The sequence below is a fragment of the Colossoma macropomum genome, unplaced genomic scaffold (genome assembly GCF_904425465.1).
Source record: "Colossoma macropomum unplaced genomic scaffold, Colossoma_macropomum, whole genome shotgun sequence".
Lineage (NCBI taxonomy): Eukaryota > Metazoa > Chordata > Actinopteri > Characiformes > Serrasalmidae > Colossoma > Colossoma macropomum.
In genome coordinates this window covers 32,914,240-32,935,972 of record NW_023494804.1, presented here as the reverse complement: position 1 = coordinate 32,935,972, position 21,733 = coordinate 32,914,240, and the positions used below count along the sequence as shown (strand labels likewise).

General features: G+C 39.6%; 1 protein-coding gene across 1 annotated transcript in view; it reads right to left on the bottom strand.

The window, feature by feature from the left end:
- The window catches only part of LOC118824364 (protocadherin Fat 3), a 131,530-nt gene that overhangs the window by 36,029 nt on the left and 73,768 nt on the right, over positions 1 to 21,733 (bottom strand). Inside the window, exons 15-24 of the mRNA XM_036594455.1 lie at positions 16,435 to 16,649; positions 15,737 to 15,874; positions 15,262 to 15,405; positions 13,441 to 13,638; positions 10,110 to 10,387; positions 9,446 to 9,830; positions 7,928 to 8,093; positions 6,757 to 6,888; positions 5,733 to 5,890; positions 1,152 to 1,629 (exon numbers count right to left, since the gene is read on the bottom strand). Of these exons, the coding sequence (XP_036450348.1) occupies positions 1,152 to 1,629; positions 5,733 to 5,890; positions 6,757 to 6,888; positions 7,928 to 8,093; positions 9,446 to 9,830; positions 10,110 to 10,387; positions 13,441 to 13,638; positions 15,262 to 15,405; positions 15,737 to 15,874; positions 16,435 to 16,649 (2,292 nt within the window). The remainder of the gene's footprint in view (positions 1 to 1,151; positions 1,630 to 5,732; positions 5,891 to 6,756; positions 6,889 to 7,927; positions 8,094 to 9,445; positions 9,831 to 10,109; positions 10,388 to 13,440; positions 13,639 to 15,261; positions 15,406 to 15,736; positions 15,875 to 16,434; positions 16,650 to 21,733) is intronic.

The following is a 21,733-nucleotide window of genomic DNA, read 5'->3' as shown; positions in this document are numbered from 1 at the left end:
CACCTATATCAACTCAGGAAAGGCTAATTATTTGGATCACCAAACTGTGCAAGACAAGGAGACACCAGGACCAGGGGTGGGAACCACTGCTGTACACATGCCTTCATATACATCACAATTATTGTAAATACAAATTGCACATGTGGCAATTACAGGGGGAAACTTTGTAAACAATTCTGATTCCTGTGTTTCTAACTTGTTACCGATCTTTAACTTTCATCATGCCACGGCGAAAGGGTACAGGGCTATTTACTTTTCTGAATGCGACTTAAATGCAACTTAACTTAAACACCTATGTTTGGTGTCACATGTCATACTAATCCTTATACTGATCAAATTTACATTTACAATATACATTTATTATATTTGGGAACAACAAAAGTTATTACTTGATAAATAATACTGTAATTAGCCATATAATATTTTGTCAGCAGTCTTACAGCTTCAAGCTAATCGTTTGAACCCTCAGAAGTTACACAGTACAAGTATCAGATTATAATTTGGGCCTAACCAACATACCTTATAGTATAGCACAGTAGCACAGACTTATAGGGTTTTGCCCTATTTTTGGGAGATCACAACCAAAAAGCTGCTAATTATCAGTGCATTATTGGCGATATATTCTCTGGTTCTGTTAAAACTGCTAGTCTTCAGTAACAACTAATATTATCAGCTAACTGACATATTGGTCAGGATCTAATTAGAATCTTTTACTTTTTTTACTACTTTGTATGTAACTTTTGTAAGTTTGTAAGTAAGTTTTGATGTAAATTATTGTAACAGTCATTTTGGGTTGTTTCTATCAATACGTTTGTCTTGAAATTTTGAATGTAATTGGCAGCTGGAACTTTGAAATTATGTAAAAACGTGAAAAATGGAGATACAAAGTTTTGCTTTGACAGTGAAAATCTGCAACCAGATAAGTTTTTGCATTATTGAAAACAGTGATTCCAGACTTTTGAACATTAGTATGTACATTATTACATTGCAGGAAAATGTTAATCAAAACAGATTAAACTAGATAATTATCTAACCTTTCATCTGACTACAAAGCACCTAATGCCAAGACTTTACAGGTGTGAAACAGGACCATCCAATTAGCATGCGAATGCAGCAAAAACCGTCACACACAACACAGTTCCACGTCTTACCACCAGAGGGCATGCTGGCGCATGTGGCTCTGTTCTGGCAGGGCGCTCCGAGGCAGGGGTCAGGGTACAGCACACAGCCCAGCTTTACCTCACTGAGGGCGGCCACCTCTGCGTAGCGGCTCCTCTTGTTCTGCAGTGGGAGCTCATTTCCATTCAGCACGGCCGCGCCCAGGCAGCCCTGGAAGCCGTCCCGCGGACGCGGGGGTCCCTGCCCGCCTCCAGCCGACGCCGGCCCACGCACCACCTGCGCCCCGAAGAACAGCGAGCCGTCGGCGGCCAGCGGCCAGAGGTGGACGGGGGCCCGAGCGGCCCGCCGGCGCTCTACGTAGCTATCATCCAGAGAGAGTAGTGTGTAGTTGCGGGTCAGCTCAAGGGTCACTGCGTGCCAGGAGCCATCGTTGATGGGACGACCCGATATGCCCAAGATGTCCAGGCTGTTATCGCAGTCCAGCTGGAACCACAGGCGTCCCTCCTCGATCTAAGCACACATTAAAAAAGCTTTTTTCATGACATTCACTTGATTAAATGCTTGAAGTTGAAACGTGTTTCCACACAGACTTTTACTTGGTAATGAAATAAACGACTAAAGGTCTGACAGTTTTTGTGTGTATGGGATTCTCTAACATGAATTCCGATCTGAATTTTCTCAAGATCGCATGGCCACAAATCAGATACGGATCAGATTTAGGACCACCAAATTAAATCTGAGCAAAAAAATCAGAAAAAAAAATGTGAAATGAGTCTTGTAATGTGAACACAGCCAAAGTGAATCAGATCTGATTCGAAAAGATCAGATTTGCGTGTCCACACAGCTCTGAAAACAATCAGACGTGTCTCTTTAAGGTACAAAATCGGATTTGTGCCACTTCAGCCTGGTAATGTAGCTCAGTTACTCTTTTTTAGATAACTCTGTTTTCTTTCTACAGGTTTTACTCCAGCTTTGCTCCCCCTCTACAGGACAGCTGTGACATCACCCAGCTCTTATAAGATAATAAAGACCCCTGCGCCACCATTTCTCTGGATTCAAGGTAAGTGTACACATTTATTAATCTCCTACAATGTCTCTTATTAATGAGGTGTAATGTCTTAGACAGTGTCCTGGCCTCTGACATCATCACACTGGGGCTCTCTCGTCTGTAGCGTCTTTGTGCATCGTTTTCATATTAGCATGATTAGATGCTTTGACAGATTGCCCACAGTCAGCTGTTGCAGGCAGCACATGCACCCGCAAACGACAGACACTTTCATTTTGCACTATACATCATTTAATGTTGCACTAGTATGTTGTATATCCTACCTATTGTATTCATATTTATGTCCTTATTTATCTTTATTTCTTTTCGTTCATGTCTTTCCTGTCAATTCTAGAGCTGCTAAAGGGTTTTTCATTGTTTTGACAGTAAAGATCTATCTATCTATATGAGTAATGCAAGTAATTACTGCAATTTGATTACATGAATTTAAAGTGTGATGTGTTACGTTACCTTTAAACTGGAAAAACTCACCTTACATTACTTTGTACTTCACACTGCATTCATATGTTTACATTGAAAAAAAAATGCTGCTCCACACTTCACAGTTTGCATGCAGCCAATGATGGCTTTAGCAGAGCTTTAGCGGTGTAGATTTTATGATTTTGTTTGTTTGTGTGGAATTCAACAATGAGAAGTTTGGCATCCATGGCTTCCAGAAAATCTAGTTTACTTCACTTCTGTGGATGTTGGCAAAAGTTAGGAAAATTGAACTCATAATGGGATGTTTTGCGCACTGCTGCCGGTGGAAGAATTCGGAATATATGGTTTGTTGTTGTCTACTGCAAACATGTGAACGCAGCATTAACCCTAGCATTGCCAACCACTGCTTTAACCTGCAGTCACACTAGAATCTTGCAGTTTACATCTCCTAGTGAAATATGTCTGACTAAGGCTGCACCAGTGGGTTGGTGACAATAAAGGTCCCCTATATACTATAAGCAGTAAAAACACAAAGTGAACATAATTAAACTGTATCATTATATTATCACAAGAGCACAGTGCTGCACAATGAGTTGCAAAAACTGTACGGTAACTGGCGTGGTCAGCGGCAACGGTATAACTGGTGCATGCAGCAGCTGTTAGCCAAGCAGCTAACTTAAGCAGCTAGTAAACTGGCATACAAAAGTAAAGAGCACCTATACACCTAATACAGTCTCCTGACTGTGTAACTGATACAGTCTCTCTTTAATGTGCTTATTTATAGCCATTGTGAAAGAAATGTTCTAAGATTTGTGTTTAGACACGGATAAAATTAGCTTTCCCTCAATTTTAGATCTTAAGTGCTAAAACCCGTCCCATTCGAGGTCCCTGCAGCCAAAGGATGTGAATTCATATGTCAAAGTTCATCGAAGTCTAACTCCATGCAAATTTTCACATGCAAGTTTTAGTAGCTCTGGAAATCTGTGATGCAGAACTGTTTTTATGGCTAATGCCTTTGTTATGAATGCACCTGCACTCATGCAGTTTCACTGACAAAAAGCCAGTGTGCCTTAAAGGAGGTTAGAAGAGGAAAAAAGAGAAGAGGGACTGCAGATATTTTGTGCACCTAGAGGAATGAAATGTCATTGGAATGGAATTCCATTCAGTCTTGGCCTGATGACTCATCCTGAATTTAATTCTACTGCTTTATCGATTGTTCCAGTCCAGCTCGCTTCAAAATCAACTGCATTTTGTCAAACGCGGTCCAAAACAAAACCATCAGCAGTTTCGTTCGTCCTTGACCAATAAAAGAATTAAAGTGTGTTTGAGATCGAGGGGGCTGCAGTGGCCTGTGTCTGTGAGTGAGTGACAGAAAGAGAGAATTAAGTAATCCTGTTTTATTCGCTTTGTGGGGACCAAACCCCACAAGAAGAGAACACTTCTGACATTGTATGGAGGAGAAATGCTTTTCCTCAACTGCTGCAGCTTTCATTTGAAAAAACTGAGGGCTAGAAGATGTTTTTCCTCATGTTTAGGGTTTGGGACCAGGTCTAAGGTTAGCAACAATAATACAGAGTTCAGTAGAAAGCACTCGTATAATCAAGACTATGACAATGTGTTGATGTGTATGTGTGGCTGTGTTTACAGATCTTTGTGGGGACCAAGGGCTTCATTTATAAAATATTATTGATCATCCCACCGAATTGGTTCAGAGTTCAGGACTCCTATTTCAGACTTTATTCAAACTGACCTGGACTTTAGACTGTGTGTGCTTTGAGTGACCCTATACCTTAATACTGTTTACTCTATCATAATAATGGATTGAACATTCCATTTTGTCACTACCAATGTTAGCACCAAAACTATGAAAACATATTTGCACCAAAAAAAAAATGTTTTGGTTGTTTACATGCACTTAATTAACTGCAGAAAATCAGATTTTGTCAGTAATCCGGTCAACACGTTTACATGCACTTGAGTAATCAAACTCCAGGTCTATATGAGTTGGGCAGTAATCAGATTTCTGCCTTGAAACCAGCCAATAAACTCACAGAAGAAGACGTGATGGAAACTCAAACTGAAAATATGAACACACATCATCTAGAAGATGAAGAATATTTGAATCTTTTATTTCGTGTTTGGTTTCAGCGCCCCTCCAAAAGTGTTTCGCTGCGTCTCGCGACATCCACTGTCTGATCTCTCGCATGTGCAGACTCAGAAATCTGACAGAAATCAGAGCAAGAGTTTACATGCACTGAGAAATCTGATTACTGAGCTAAAATCCAGCTCTCTTTATTGGATTTCTAGATCGGAGTATGGTGTTTACATGACCATTTCCATAATCGGATAACCACAGAAATTTTCTGTAGAACTGCTGTGTCTGATCAACTCGGACCAGCGCAACACACACTAACACACCACCACCACGTCAGTGTTACTGCAGTGCTGAGAATGATCCACCACCCAAATAGTACCTGCTCTGTGAGGGTCCATGGGGGTCCTGACCACTGCAGAACAGGGTAAAAGGGGGCTAACAAAGTATGCAGAGAAACAGATGGACTACAGTCTGTAACTGTAGAACTACAAAGTGCACCTATATAGTAAGTGGAGCTGATAAAAATGGACAATGAGCGTAGAAACAAGGAACAAGGTGTATATATATTATGTCTAATATAATGTTTGGTCAGTAGGGGGAGCAGTGCAGTCACTGCTCAACCTCAAACTCCTACCAACAAGCACAGCCTTTGGCCACTGAATGCTGTCATTTTATTGGCTCAAAATATCAAAATATCTGCATGAATGAGGGATTAATGTAAATACGGTGTAAATGACCTACTGGTTGGCAGAGGTTTGATTTCAGGCATTGAAGCTATTCATCATTTGCGCTCAAATCTCTGTTTGTTTCCAAGTTATATTAAAGATTCATGAATCAGACACAGAATAGTCTGTACATCATTAAATGTGGTCCAATCTATGCTTTTTCCCCATCATTTGGCTTATTTTAGACCATTTCTATTACTCTGTTGGTCCAAAGCTCACTAGAAATACACCAAATAGAAAGGAATACAAACTTTTGTGTGTGTGTGCTGCGCTGTGTGTGTGTGTGTGTGGGCGTGTGTGTACTGACCTTCAGCATGGTACAGGGGTCAGCGCGGGTGTACATGATGACTCCTCTGCTCTGCAGGGTTCTGATCTTCAGGCTGAGCTTCATGTCCTGACCCTTACTGCTGTCAGTCACTCTGTACTTAATATAGCTATTTCCAGCAAAACTCAGAGACGTTTGACCTAGAACAACATAACAGAACATACGATAGAACATGCATGAACACAAACCAGACATGGAATGACACCACTTTTTCTTTTCCAATACAAATATCAATACTGAAATCTTTGATATTATTAATCCTGATCAAATGTTTTTTTCTCTACCATTTGTTTCTACTGCTCCTCCATTTATGATGCTTCTTAAATGGTAGAGCGAGCATCACACTGAACTCTCTCTCTCTCTCTCTCTTCAGTTAAGATGATTAAACTGGGAGCAGAATATCGGCCCCACTTACTACAACTCCACCCATTTTTGTGTGATCCTCCCAGGTTTTGCTCAGATGCATATGTATGAAGGAAAATGATAATTTTGCTTGTATATTATGCCAAAGTCTTGATGTCTCTGGTCAAATTATATGTTTTGTTGATTTTCTAAGTGTAAATGCATTAAGACGTTCCTACAGAGAACACATCTGCACATTTGAATGCACAGATAATGTTTATTTGCTATATTTAACATATTGGGGGAAAACTAAATATTATATGTTTGGCACATTTTAAATGTTTTTACATCTTTTTTTTATCAATATGTTAAACTCATCAAATAAACTGAAATTGCGCACTAAAAATGGTCAATTTTATACATAATGTAAATTTTTTTTAACTAATATTTTAAACTCAGCAAAAAATGGACATTGTGTACTAAAAATTATTTTCACATGTAATCTGCCACGGGGAATTCAAACCTTTGCATACAGATGCACACGGCATAAACTGACCTGTATGCCAGATTTGTACACAACACGTGAGCAGAATGCGGCCCATTTATGCCTGAAACTGGCCCAAAAGGCTTAGTAGGCCTACATCTGACCCTGAGTTTCACTGACCTGTGCACTGGTCCAGTGTGCCAGGCAGACACTGGCAGACAGAGGGCGCTGTTGGGCCACTGCGCACACACTGCATGTCAGCCGGACAGGCCTGGCCTTCACACAGCTCTAAAGAGGACGGACATATTCCACCTGCCAGAAGGAGGATTTGTTAACTCACAAACTATACAGAGCAAAAAAAGTGTACCAGAAAAAAACTTTAGCTAAATATCAGTTAACATGCCTAATAAACGACGACAAGGCAAACAGCCAAATGGTACTAAAGTCAGTCTTTGAGGATTGTTTGATTTTTATTCTGTTGGTGAAAAGTTGGGATCATCATTAATAAGTTGATTAATGTTTTCAATAATATAAAAACCATTGAGTAGCAGGTATAGCAATTATTCTAACACAATGCTAGTAGGCCACTCTGCAGCATCAGATTTTTCATCTAATTTGTAGGATGAGTTGTAGAAACTTCCAAATATGATCGTCTTGATGCACAAAACTAAAGAAATTAATATCAATAGTATCACAGTTAATATTTATCATTTAATAACTTCCAACTGTTCCTAAAACATTTTAAAAACTTCTAAAATATTTTGTACAATTTTACAATCTATACTGTACAAGTTATTTCTTAAATGGCCCATATCTTATATTTTGATTTTTTATTTAATTTTTTCCTATGAGGTCCACTTATAAAATCTGTTGGGTTTTATGTACCAAAAACATCATAATTCATTTTTACATGATTATAAACCTCTTAGAATTAAAAAGCCTGTTTTGATTACTGTGCCTTTAAGACTGATATCTGTAAATGATCTCGTTTCTGATATTCTGTCCTGAATTGTGCCTCATTTATAAAGCGCTCAGAGCTGAAACACTGCTTAGAAGGTCAACATGAGTGGGCGCTGCTCACCAGCCATAGGTGGATATATGTAGGTGAGTTGGTTCTCATGACATCATAGAAAAAATGTATTCAAAACAGGTGGTTTTTGTAGCTTACTGTCCATATATGGACTGAGGACTGAATAATACCTTTTGAAACTTATATAACTATTATAACTATAAATATTATACTTAATATTTACATATTATTTCAAACTCCTTTATTTAAAAAGGGAGGGAAATATAATAATATGATGTGACTGTTGTGTAGTTTAGGGTCGGAGGTGAACAGAGCTGTTACCTGGGCAGGTGCAGCTCTCTGTCCGAGCAAAGCGTGGCGAGACGAAGCTGACTCTGGACGTGCTGTAAGTGACCAGGCCGTTGGGCTCCAGACTCAGGCTGAGCTCGCACACCCTGTCCCCACAGTCCAGCTCACCTGAACAGCTCTGATCCACCACGTCCACCATCTGCAGCACAGAAGAACACTCATCATGTAAAACTGTAAAATATATTGAAAATGTTTTAAAGGCAGTAATACATACTAAAATCATTATTAATCATTATACGTATTATAGATATAGACCTTTCATTGGACCTTTATTCATAAGGATATATTTTATTAAACTTCATATATTTATATTTGATGTATATATTTTACATTATAAAAGAGATTTAAGCTATTAATTTTTGTCTAAAGTGTTTCCTTCCAATGTGACTACATGAAAAGACAGTAATTTGTACTTAGTTATTAAAATTCTATGTATTTGAGATGGTATGATTACCGCAATCTTATCTCAATAAAGTCTAATAGGGCTGCAACAAATATCTGATAAGTTCTATAATTAAAATATTAGAAAACAGAAAAGCCATTTGGATAACAGATGTTTTTATTCCATTTTTATGAACCCAGGAATCTCTGTGGGGAAACGTTTGCACATGTTCTACAGCATAAAGCGGTTTTAGCGGCTTAAAAACCTCCATCACTCTTCTGTTCTCTGATAAGCGTTTACTCAACAGGTTTCATTTGTAAGATGACGGCTAAAAGACGTTGTGTCGGTTCTTTTTTGCGCCGTCCATTGCTGTTCAGAGCCAGATCAGGGTTGCCAGATTGGGTAGAATCAGAATAAGTTTTACTATGAAATAATTAAGCTATAATAAGAATAAAAAAGTTTCTAATCAGTTATTAAACTAAAACATATGTTTCACAATTGTTCTAGATTTTTTTTTAAATATTCAAGATAATATGCGATAGAATACTCTAAAATGAAAATATTCAAGACTTGCGGCTCTAAACACAAAACAAACCGAAAAGCAAAATGAAGCATAATGCATTTTCCCTTCAAAGCTGTGACGTATTTTTGAATGAAACAGTTTCGGTGGGGGGGGTGGTCTCTGCTGCATTTTATTATTATTGGCCAGTTACTGTTGATTCCTGTGGGCTGTCATAACCACTATAAGAGCCAAACAACTGTATACAAACTACAAAACTGTCTACAAGGGGCAATAATTGGGGTCCAAGCACGACGCGCCTTATGGAAATTTTTACAATGGACTTTTTGCAATAGATGTGGGGTCTCAAAAGAAGATGTCTGCCAAATTTCATCCAGACTGACCTTCTGAACTTGGTATGGTAAGCAACAGATTTTTAACCAAAAAGTCAAAATACTTTTAAAACAGTACAATATTTTGCACCAGAATTCCATGTTAAAAATCACTAAAATGTTCTAGGAGTGATGCTGCTGGACCTGCTACAGTGGACTGGTTTCATCTTTGTTCACATTTCTGGGTTAACTTTTAAAACTGGTAATCTGTTCCTTACCTTGAGCGCTCCTCTCATCTGCCCCCGCACCTCCCCCAGCCTCAGCGCCAGCTCCCCCGGCCCCACATAGCCTCCGTCCTGCGCCTCCACTGCCAGAAGCACTTCCAGATCTGAGGAGCGCCCCACCGGCTGCACCCCTAGGATGTGCAGGGGGTCCGGGCTCTGGGCCACTCCACCCGCACCCAGCCCTGCTTCCCCCAGTGCCGTCTGCAGAGCTCTCTTCACGTCCTGGAGGTACAGGCCCACAAAGTCCTCCGGGGAGAGGTCCTGAAAGCGCAGAGTAACCGCGTTCTGCACCATCTCCTCCGTGGCCTGCTCCACCTGCACCGTCACACCCACCGTCACCGAGAAGCGGCCGTCGCTGACCGTCGCGTTCATGAAGTACCTGAGAAGACATTATGGTCTCACTGATAAAATATCAATAATAAACACACCAGATATGCACTTGTTAGTGTGTTAGTGTGCGTTATTTTATATTTTCTTCACAGAAAATGAGCAAAGGCCAAGGAATCTGGGGTTAAATTAATAAATCACATCATTTTTTTTTTTTTTTTTGAAAAACATTGAAAATGGGTCCCACAGACACCAACACCACACAAGGGTTAAACAAGAAGTCAAACAAACCAAGGAGAGATCAACAAAAGACGCCTCCCCACATTTCTACCTGCCCGGCTCCAGTCCGCTGAGGGCAACAATCTTGCCGTCCTGCCGGTTGATCTTGAACAGGCTCTTGGGCTGAGGACGCTGTGTGAAGGACAGCACGTCATTCTCGTCTCGGTCAGTGGCGTAGATCCTGCCAATGATGCCTCCGGGGAAGACGTCCGCAGCCATCACCACGCTAATCTCCAGAGGGAAGGCCACAGGCTTGAAGAGGCTGTCTCCAATCACACGCACGAACACGAAGGAGGAGGATGACAGCTGAGGCTTGCCTAAGTCCCGAGCCTTCCTCACAACAGGATCAGAGTGGAAACGACACGCAGAAGGTTATAGATCTCAGATATACAATACTCAGATATGGCACTGATCTGAGCCAGTATCAGATTAAGGATTTGAGGATTGATGAAGCAAAATTTGTCAATGGAATTATTTGGTTTGTAAGAAACAGAAAATACAACTTTTAAGACTGAAATTTGGAGGTGTGGAAAAATATCCCTGAGATTTCTTAGAAAAACTGAAAGCAAGACTCCTTAAAAGACCAGAAGCGAAGGTGAAGGGTGACCATGCTAAATACTATATATAAATACTAAATATTTAGATATTCAGTTGTAAAAACTTCTCTGTAATTTAAATTTTGTTTTCTTGCCTGATAAAAATAAAAAATGAATAACTTCTACTTAATAGCTGTTTGGGTGGAAATTAAATAAATTAAAAGGTCCTTGATTTTTGCACAGTGTTGTATCTTTATTTATTTATTTATTTATTAATCAACAGAAAAACACTGAGGTTGTGTATTATTTCCAGTAAAAATATTTCATTTTAAAGCTTAGTTTTCAAGAAAAAACATGGATTGGTATCGTTATCAGCCATACTCAATCAGTATCAGCAATATAAAAGCTGGTACTGTGCCACCTCTAAATGCCAGTGTTTGTATTTATTCCTGTCCTGTTTTTTTAGATGTAGTCATAGTTGTTTTCTATTACAGCAAGTCTCTGCAGGCTTAATGAATTTAGCTGAAAACAACATCAAAAAAAGCTCAAGTTAGCACAGCAAAGCCTTTTAGAACTGATACACTACATTCGAAGAGAATTAGCTACGTTTTGAAAGATAAAAGATAAATCTGAGGAACTTGAAAGGATTCTGAAGCTCTTTGCTTCTTTATTTCAAAAGAGACTGTGGTCAGCCCAAACAGTCTAACAGGCTAATCAGTTGCTTCATCTTCTGGTAGCACCTAGGGAGGATTAGAGAGGATTAGCAAGGGCTTTGACTGGGGAACGAAGAATGCACATCTTTTTTTTTTTTCACAGTTTATAACGGCACGCATACTGTAGTATGTTCTGACTGTAGTACTTAGACATATTTTAACCTGGTCACGTTTATTTTGACCTCATACACACACACACACATCATCTAAGCCGCTTCTTCTTCTGGGTCACGGGGGGTGCTGGAGCCTATCCCAGCTGTCATCGGGCGGAAGGCAGGATACACCCTGGACAGGTCGCCAGTCCATCGAAGGGGAGACAGACAGACATACACAGTCACTCACACACTCACACTCAGGGGCAATTTAGCATCTCCAATTGGCCTGACTGCATGTCTTTGGACTGTGGGAGGAAACCGGAGTACCTGGAGGAAACCCACGCAGACACGGGGAGTGACCTCATACATTTTTTCTTTATTTTTTAACACTATTTAAAAAACACCAGCTGACCTTCACATTGTGGGAACATGTCATGACAAATGGACCAATAGAAAGGATGCAATAATATGCTTATGACAGTAACAATATTCAGGCAGAAAGAATGGAAGCAATGTAACCTCTACAATAGAGCCTTAAAATATGAAGCTTACTACTGAATAAAATTAATATCTAAGCACAAAAAAAATGTTCATATCGATAAATTACTGACATTTTGTGGATGTAGTTTTTCATTGCACTCTATTCAGTATTGACAATCATACTTTTAAATCTGGCCAACATACAAAGAATTTTAAGAAAGATTTTCTACAGGGGGGTCCAAAGTTCCCAAAATTTGTCTGTTTGGTGACGTAGATCGTAGGTCAGTTTTTCCAAAGGAAGCAGCGTAGCAGCTTGGGAAAGCCACTGCTCAACAGTTGGCGAAGTGGGACTGGCCCATTGAATGGGGATACATTTTTTGGCCAGAAATGAAAACATCAGAAACAAAAATTTGCCATCAGTATCAAAAATATGTTCTGCTCCTATTCCCAAAAGATACAGGGCAGGGGCCTCTAATAATCATGTTTGGAAAATATTTGTACCGTAATAGGTGCTCTGTCCCAGAATGTGCCAGTTTTTTAACATCACCAAAAGGCATGAAAGAACGTTCCTTTTTCAATTTTACATTTAAAGCACAAATTTGATCTGTCTGGCAACATTTTTTGTAGACAAACAGGTGTACAGTATATCCTATTCATGAATTTAAAGTTAAGCTCATGAACGTCAGATGAGGTACATTTGGGAAACAGGTTTTTACTAATATTAAGCCAGTCCTCTTCTGAGATAGGCTGGTCTAGGTCCCCTTCCCAAATTTTAAGTCTGTCGCCTTAATACTGTTTAGCAAGATTTCATAAATTAGTGAAATCGACCCTCTGACCTGATCATGCTTAATCAGTAACACTTCAAGGTTGGTTAATTCCTTTCTGAATTTCCTGTCCTTAACCTCTTATTCTCCAGGGTATATTTTGGTTTGTCCATCTGAATTTCCATGACCAAATCATAAGGCAAATTATTCAATAACTGCATGAAATAAATGTACATTTTTATTTTATTTATTTATTTTTTGTAAAAGCTCCCCCCAAATTAACAGAACATGTTTTATGATCACACATATTACTATATGCTTACAATTCACTGCTGAAAGCCAAAAATCTCAAAGGCTCTTAGTATTTTTTTATAAAAATAATGTTTACAGAGCAGATCACTGAGGAGACGCCATCTGTTTATAGTTTATAGCCCAGATTTGTGGAAAAATGGGTCGACTTTCAGTAGAAAAAAAAATTTAGTTCAGCTTCTTTTATTATAAGTGTTTAAAATTACATCACCCATCTATTTGACTGTAAAGAAGACAGTTACAGCTCTCATACGACCCCCACCTTTAGAATGTAGCTTATGAAATATGAAAGTTATGAAGAATATGACGAAGTGCGTTTTAGAACCACCGGTGGTCTCAAGGAGTTGAAGAGGTTAATGGTTGAAGTGATCAGATGTCGAACCTGAAGATATTTGAAAAATCTTCATGGATGTAGTTTAAACGTTTCTCTATTTGAGGAAAAGACCTGCGTTCTGTGCTCTTTTAATGATTTAGTGGTGTGTTTACCTGTATCTCCAGCGTGTACTCCCGCGTAGCGTCCGGCCCAAACACCCTGTTGGAGCGCAGCTCGCCGTTCTGGTCCAGACTAAATGCGCTGTCCTCGTTTCCAGACACGATGCGAAACTCAAAAGGACCTCCATTTCGCGGGGAGTCGTTATCGGACACAGACAGCGTCAGGATGGTGGTCCCTGCGGGCTTGTTCAGCTGAAAAATCAACATTTAATACCGACAAATAATTAATTAAGTTCGTGACATGAAGCTGTTAAGCAGATTCTAATGCAAAGTAACAATTCTGGAAAAGAACAGTTACAGAGTCTTATTTGAACGTTCTGATGTCTGAAGTTGGTTCTTTAGTTTTGTGCTGGAACCAGAATGTAGCTAATAAACGGCAGCTTATATCTCAGCAACTACCATCAGGCAAACCGCATGCCTAAATCGTCACATACCGAGTTGAGCTGTTCAGTGATTTCAAATAGATGTTCAAATGCATTTGTCTATTTTTGTAGATAAAAGCGTGTCATACTGTGTCAGGAAGAACACAAGCAAGTCATCTGAGATTACTTAATAACATTAATTAGTCAAAAATTAGTCATATTTTCGAACAGTCAATAAAGAACTGATGTACACCAATCAAGCATAACATTATGACCGCCTCCTTGTTTCTACGCTCATTGTCCATCTTATCAGCTCCACTTACTATATAGGTGCACTTTGTAGTTCTACAGTTACAGACTGTAGTCCATCTGTTTCTCTGATACTTTGTTAGCCCCCTTTTACCCTGTTCTTCAGTGGTCAGGACCCCCTTGGACCCTCACAGAGCAGGTACTATTTGGGTGGTGGATCATTCTCAGCACTGCAGTAACACTGACGTGGTGGTGGTGTGTTAGTGTGTGTTGTGCTGGACTGAGTGGATCAGCCACAGCAGTGCTGCTGGAGTTTTTAAACACCTCAGTGTCACTGCTGGACTGAGAATAGTCCACCAACCAAAAATACCCAGCCAACAGTGTCCTGTGGGCAGCGTCCTGTGACCAATGATGAAGGACTAGAGGATGACCAACACAAACTGTGCAGCATCAAAGTCTCTGACTTTACATCTACAAGGTGGACTGACAAGGTAGGGGTGTCTAATAGAGTGGACAGTGAGAGGACAGTGTTTAAAAACTCCAGCAGCACTGCTGTGTCTGATCCACTCAGACCAGCACAACACACACTAACACACCACCACCACATCAGTGTTACTGCAGTGCTGAGAATGATCCACCACCCAAATAGTACCTGCTCTGTGAGGGTCCACGGGGGTCCTGACCACTGAAGAACAGGGTAAAAGGGGGCTAACAAAGTATGCAGAGAAACAGATGGACTACAGTCTGTAACTGTAGAACTACAAAGTGCACCTATACAGTAAGTGGAGCTGATAAAATGGACAATGAGCGTAGAAACAAGGAGGTGGTTATAATGTTATGCCTGATCGGTGTATTTATTACAGAAGCATGTTGATTTTAATGCCGTGCTGCCCAAGGGATCAAAGGTTACAGACATTCAATTTTAGTTTTCAGACTTGCCCTATATGCACAGAGATTTCTCCAAATTCCCTGAATCTTTTGGTGTTATTACACACTATAAACGGTGAAATAAACAGCCTATAAAGGGCCTATAAAGGTCTAGGCCTTTAAGATTTTTAGATCTTTAGGATGTTTTCATTTAAATAAATAAAGGCCAAAAATACATTTACAAATCATTGCTTTCAGTTTTTATTTGCATCTTGCCTACTGTCTCACCTTTTTTTCGGAATTGCGTTTGTATTCCTTTAAGCTAAGTGACACGTACCTGAATCACCGCTGAGGCGTTGGCTGGGGAGAACACTGGTGCATTGTCATTCACATCAGCAATCTCAATGTTTACAGTTACTGTCGTGGACATTGCAGGTGATCCACTGTCAAATGCCTGGACTGACAACGAGTAGCTGGAGACCTTAGGTGAGCGAGACAGAAAGACAGAAGACAAACACACATCGAGGACAGAGTGTGATTATCAAAGGAGTCGAACTGTGTGTGGATAGTTTTTTAACTGTCCCCTCTTTCAACATCAACCATCCCACATAGCAATTCTAGTCCACCTGCAGAAGCACCGGCGCGTTAATTCAAGCTTTTATGGTTGGTTTGCAAATAATTGAGCGAATATACAGAATGGGGCAGGACACAATTAAGACTCTAAGCACCAAAGCCAAAGTAATTTAGTGTCAAGTGTGGTTAGTCAAAGTCAGGAGGCTTATTTAATCTCCAGAGTTGTTCAAAGCACTAACCGTCTCTCGGTCGAGTGCTTTGTTGACCTTCAGAAGTCCAGTGACGGGATCAATCCAGAACTGGTTTCCACGGTCCCCTCTCAGGATGGAGTAACTGATGCGTCCATTAACTTGGCTGTCAAGGTCTTCTGCTAACAGCTTCACATCACAAACGCACACAAAGCAGTTGCTCTACAGGAATACTCCAGCATTGTTCAACCTATTCCCCATCAGCCAGAGTCTGAGGCATACAGTCAGTTACCATCGACAATAGTTTCAACATTTAAAAGAACAGAAAATATGTTGACTTGAAAAACACTTATTATGGAAGTCAATAGGCAGTTTCTTCAGCTTCAGTTGCTACAGCATTTGCCCATTGGCTTCTATTATGTGTTTATTTCCAGTCAATGATTTTTATGTTGTTTTCTCAATACAGAGAATCTTTCAAAACCATTGTCCATGGTAACCGACCGTATGCCACAGACGCAGCAGACAGAGATCACGTTGAAAAGCACTGGAGTATTCATTTAAGAAAAACAATCAGCTGGCTTGGATACTGCATAGGCACATAACGCAAATAACTTTATACCATCAGTTTGTTCATTAAAGATGGACGAGAGTACTGAAGGTCAATAAGTAGCGGCTGTAAAAATAAAGTGATGCCTCTGGCTCATTAAGTGCTAATGAAGCTATAAAGCCATAAAATGAGAGAACCTTACCCTGGTGACTGCTTCTCCGATGGCAGCGTCCTCACTGATCAGGACGTTGTAAATGTCCTCGCTGAAGGATGGTGCGTTATCGTTGATGTCCATAACTTCGATAGTTACGATGGTGGAGGTTTTAAGAGGCGGTGTTCCACCATCCACGGCCTCAACTTTGAGGAAGAAGTCTTTGCACACCTCATAGTCCAAATCGTCAGCCACAGCGATGGTGCCTGGGGTTACAAGAAAGGAGAATTTGCATTAGCGTTCACCACAGGACAGACAGACCTGCTTTCGGGCAGTTTCAGTGACCACACCTCTGCAAACACAGGTGTTAACTATTGGCGCAAACTTATTTTAGTTAATAAGTTTATATTTCCCACTTAACCCCAAGACAGGTTTGGTGCTTGAAGTTTTCTTCGGGAGCTAATATAGAAGCTAAGCTTATGACCATCAAATAGCATCATGTAAACTGCACGCCGAAATCATCCCATGTAGAGCCCAATATTGTAATAATTCTTCAATAACATAATAACACCCAGAAAGGTAATACATTTTTGTACTCAAATATGTAATAAAATCCAATAATGTAAAAACTTGCTCAATGATGTAATATAATGTCTTAACTGATAATGTATGAATACTTTTATGGATAATGTAATAACTTATTTAATGACAGGAAATGTATTACATTTTCAGGTTTACAGAATGTGAAACCTTATTTTATTATTTAGAATTAACTGTAGTTACAAATTGATATTTTTTTCTATTCTTAGATGTGAAGCACCTCATGGCTTGGATCTCACTCACTCACTCACTGACTCATGTTTAACACGATCATCCACAAGGGGGAGCTACCGCACTCTAGTAACTAGAGTGAAAACAACCTTGGCTGAGTCTACTGAGTATTAGACATGCAAGACGTGTGTGCTTTCTAGAACCTTTGGGGTGCTACATGCTGGCGCTTCATTTCACTGATGCTTTGTGCTCTTGTTTTCTAATCGGGTGATGCTTTTAAGGGCCCAGTTTCCCAAAAGCATCTTAGTATTAAGACTGTATTAACCTGTATCATGATCAATGTTATGCTTGCTCTACCATTTAAGAATCATCTATGTGCTATGATGCTTTCAGGAAACCCAGCTAAGAGCAGTTAACAAGGGGCTCCTACAACGCTTTTTTGGTGTACACAGAATCAGCCCAGTGTGGAAGAAGGGGGGCATCAATAAGACAATGAGTGCATTTACAAGCACTCAATAATCCGATAACTGCAGAAAATCAGATTTTGTCGGTAATCCGATCAACATGTTTACATGCACTTGAGTAATCAGACAATGTGGAAACTCTGGGTCTACATGAGTCAGACAGTAATCGGATTTCTGCTTTGCAACCAGCTGACAGACTCACAGAAAAGACGTGGTGTAAACATAATGTAAAACTCAAACTCAAGCTTTTTTTTTACACATCGCGCCACTTTACCTGAAAATATGAACTTACATCATCTAAAAGATGAAGAATATTGAAATCATGATTTCGTGTTTGGTTTCAGTGTCACTCCAAAAGCGTTTTGCTGCGTCTCGCGACATCCACCGTCTGATCTCGCGCATGCGCAGACTGAGAAATCCGAAAGAAATCAGAGTAAGAGTTTACATGCACTGAGAAATCTGATTACTGAGCTAAAATCCAGCTCTCTTTATCAGATTCCTCAATCAGATTTATAGATCGGGGTATGGTGTTTACATGACCATTTGAATAATCGGATAACTACAGAAATCTGATTATGATCTGATTATTGAGTGCATATATACACACTCTTCTTTCAGGAGGAGCTCCCACTTTTAAGACTTCTTGTAAGACTGGCTCTGGTTTCTGCCCATAATATTTTTTTGAATATTGTATCAGATGAAAGAAACATTTTAGTGTTGAACTTTTTCAGTATTCATGAAGAAAAGAGAGCTAACCATGGGATCTTTTGAAGGTGAAAGAATAACCGGTAACACTTTCTATGAATGTCACCTTTGTAAGCATCTATAAACACATTTATAACATGTTATAATGTATTCATAAGGCATTATAAACATGGTTATACATTTTTATAAAAAAGAATGACAATGAATTACACTTTATAGCCATGTTTATTATACATTATGAATTGTTAATATAATGCATTATCAATAGTGTTAATAAAATGTTATAATGTCAGTGCCAAAGAAGTCAGTCCCAGCTTGGAGAGCGTAAAGTAAAGACAAACACCAAGCTAACGGTGGTGTACATTACCTTTCCCACATTGGGTAAAACACTGATGGCAGCTCTAGTTTAAACTCTGACATTTGAAGCCTGTAATGTGCTTTACTGTGTATGTTTTAGTGTTTCAGTAAATCCTTCAGTAAATACTTCAACTTGAAGCCTCACTCTTAACACTGGAGGAGGCTTTAGTACAGTACGCTTCACTTTACTTAGAGCGGACAAATACAACTTATGAGCTCTTATAATTTGTTATGATCAGTACTTATAATGTATTATGTTAACAATTCATAATGCATAATAAACATGGCTATAACGTATAGTGCATTTTTATAAATATTTATAGCTATGTTTATAATGTCTTATGCATGCATTATAACATGTTATGAATGTGTTTATAGATGCTTACAAAGGTGACATTCATAAAAATTGTGTTGTGTCTTGTTGGATATTTTGCAAAGAGGCACACTTTTCATCTGGTCAGGAAAACTTGTATGGAATGTTTGTAGTGTTTCTGTAGTTACAGGTATAAATTCTGGTGAAAATATCTATTTTATTATACGCTTTTCTAAAATGAAAATAAATAAAAAAGCATGTGAAAACAACACTAATGCTAGAGACAAGCAAAAGTCCAAAGACTGAATGGTGGAAGACTGAAACACACCACTGTTTGGCACAGACTCCTCCCACTGCACATATCTGTCTGAGCATTAATTGAGTCTTCCGATAAGACTGACGTCTGAATACTGATCTTCAATTGGAATATTATCTCCTCTACATGCGCTAAACTCAACTCTGAAAACAGCCCAGAATGTAGAATATGGAATAAAAACATACTGTTGCATTATCAAAGTTTTAAATCATCAATTTGAAAAATATGCTCACCTCGTAAATATAACTAATTCCCAATAATGAAATAAGGTATTACATTATCAATAAAACTATACCATCAATGGGTTTTATTAAAATGTTGATCAAGTTAAGTACAAAAATGTATTTCTGGGCCTTTTTACATAATTGGGAAATTATTAGTAGTAGAAGCCTGAATTTTGTCTAGACAGCAATGTGTCATACAGTGTCAGAAACAACATATTACTCAAAGGCATTCCAGCTTAAATCTATCTTTTCATATCTTTTAATGTTATTTGTCGTGTTTTGCAGTTTTCTGTAGCACAGTTTTTTATTTCATATCATTTCCATGTTTTCATTTCTAATTGTTGTCTCACTACAGTACCCGTACATCACGCAGTACATCCACTGGGAATCCCTGTGCTGTCCCCGAGTCGTGACTGCTAGCTTAGTCACTGATGTAAAGGCTAATAAACACAACCCAGCCAGCATTAGTGTAACTGTAATCTCAGGCCTCAAACAAAATCATAAAGAAAACAGCAGCATAATTCTTCATAATTATTATTAATAATTAAAAATAATTATTCAGCACAAAATGGACATCAGAGGCAAAGTTTTACTCTTTCAGTCAGAGAACCAGAGGAAACTGAGGGAAACTGAGGTAAACTGAGGTAAGGCATCCTAACAGCTATGATAGCTACCTCACTAACTTTCAGCTTATTGTTCGCCACAGTTGACTAGTCATTTCTGGTGTTTGAGTAATCCTGCACCGTGTCCTGCCGCAAGACACTCCAGCACATCGTGACAGCAGCTGAGAAGATCGTTGGCACCTCCCTCCCCTCCCTCCAAGAGATATACAGCTCACGTCTCACCTGAAAAGCCCTCAGCATGGCAGGTGATCCCGCTCACCCACTACACACCTTCTTCAGCCTGCTGCCATCAGGGAGGAGACTGCGGAGTCTCCGGGCCAGGACCAGCAGACTGGGGGACAGCTTCATCCACCAGGCTGTCAGGACGCTGAACTCTCTCCCTACTTTGCCCCCCCCTCTCCCCTTCTGCCCCCCCCACACACAGAGTTTTGGACCCATACACGGGTTCCTGATCCCCACTCCCCCAATACTGAACTCTGACCTTCTCAGGGACTGTTACGCACTCATCACTTTAACTGCTCCATAAGCTCATTCCAATAGCACTACTGTTTATATTTGCACTATTTATACCCACAGATCTTAATCTGTTGTGCCTCATGTCACTTCGTGTTAATTTTCAAGATCCATATTTATATATATACATATATATTTATTATTCAAATTTTATTTTATTTTATATATATATATATATATTTTTTTTTTTGTGCTTATTTTTACGATTAGTGTTTAGTGTTTATTTAGTGTCTATTTAAATTCACACTTTTCCTGTTTACTTTCTATTTAATGTTATTGCTACACCATGGGGTCTGAGAGTAACGCAATTTCAATACTCTGTATGTCCTGTACATATTGTAGTATTGACAATAAAGCTGACTTGACTTGACTTCTCTCTATTGCAGGGTTTCTCAACCTGTGGGCCGCGGAGCCCCTTCTAGTGGTCCGTGGGCCTGTACTCAGGGGCAGACAGTCGTTCGTCGTGGGCTGGTAGAGATGTATAAATAAAATATTGCAGTCTCAGGCTAATTAAACATCATCAGTTTGAAACAAGGCAGCCGCAGGTGCGCAGTACAGAGTTAACCAGAGATGGAGAGGCTTCTCAGGGTGTTTCTCCTACCTTGTTTGTTGCGGATCTATCAAACTTTTTTCTTTAGTTCGCTCCGTTTTGATGTGGGTAAACACTCCACCCGTATTCAGGTCTACATCAGAGGCCGGTTCTGCAAAACCTGTGGGTCTCGGTCCGCTTCCAACCGAACCCTGTTGAGTTCACTGCTGCTGGGACACATTTTATGATCAAACGAGGGAATTTGTCAACAGAGCCTGCTTTCCTCTTTTTCTATCAGCAGGTCAGCTGTACTGTCAGCGTAATCTGCCTGTTTGAACCTCTGACTCTTTACAGACTCTCATTGCTCTGCTATCGTTCCATATCGTTCTCATTGCTCTCATATCGTTCGGTATCGTTCTCATTGCTCTCATATCGTTCGGTATCGTTCTCATTGTTCTCATATCGTTCTGTATCGTTCTCATTGTTCTCATATCGTTCTGTATCGTTCTCATTGTTCTCATATCGTTCCGTATCG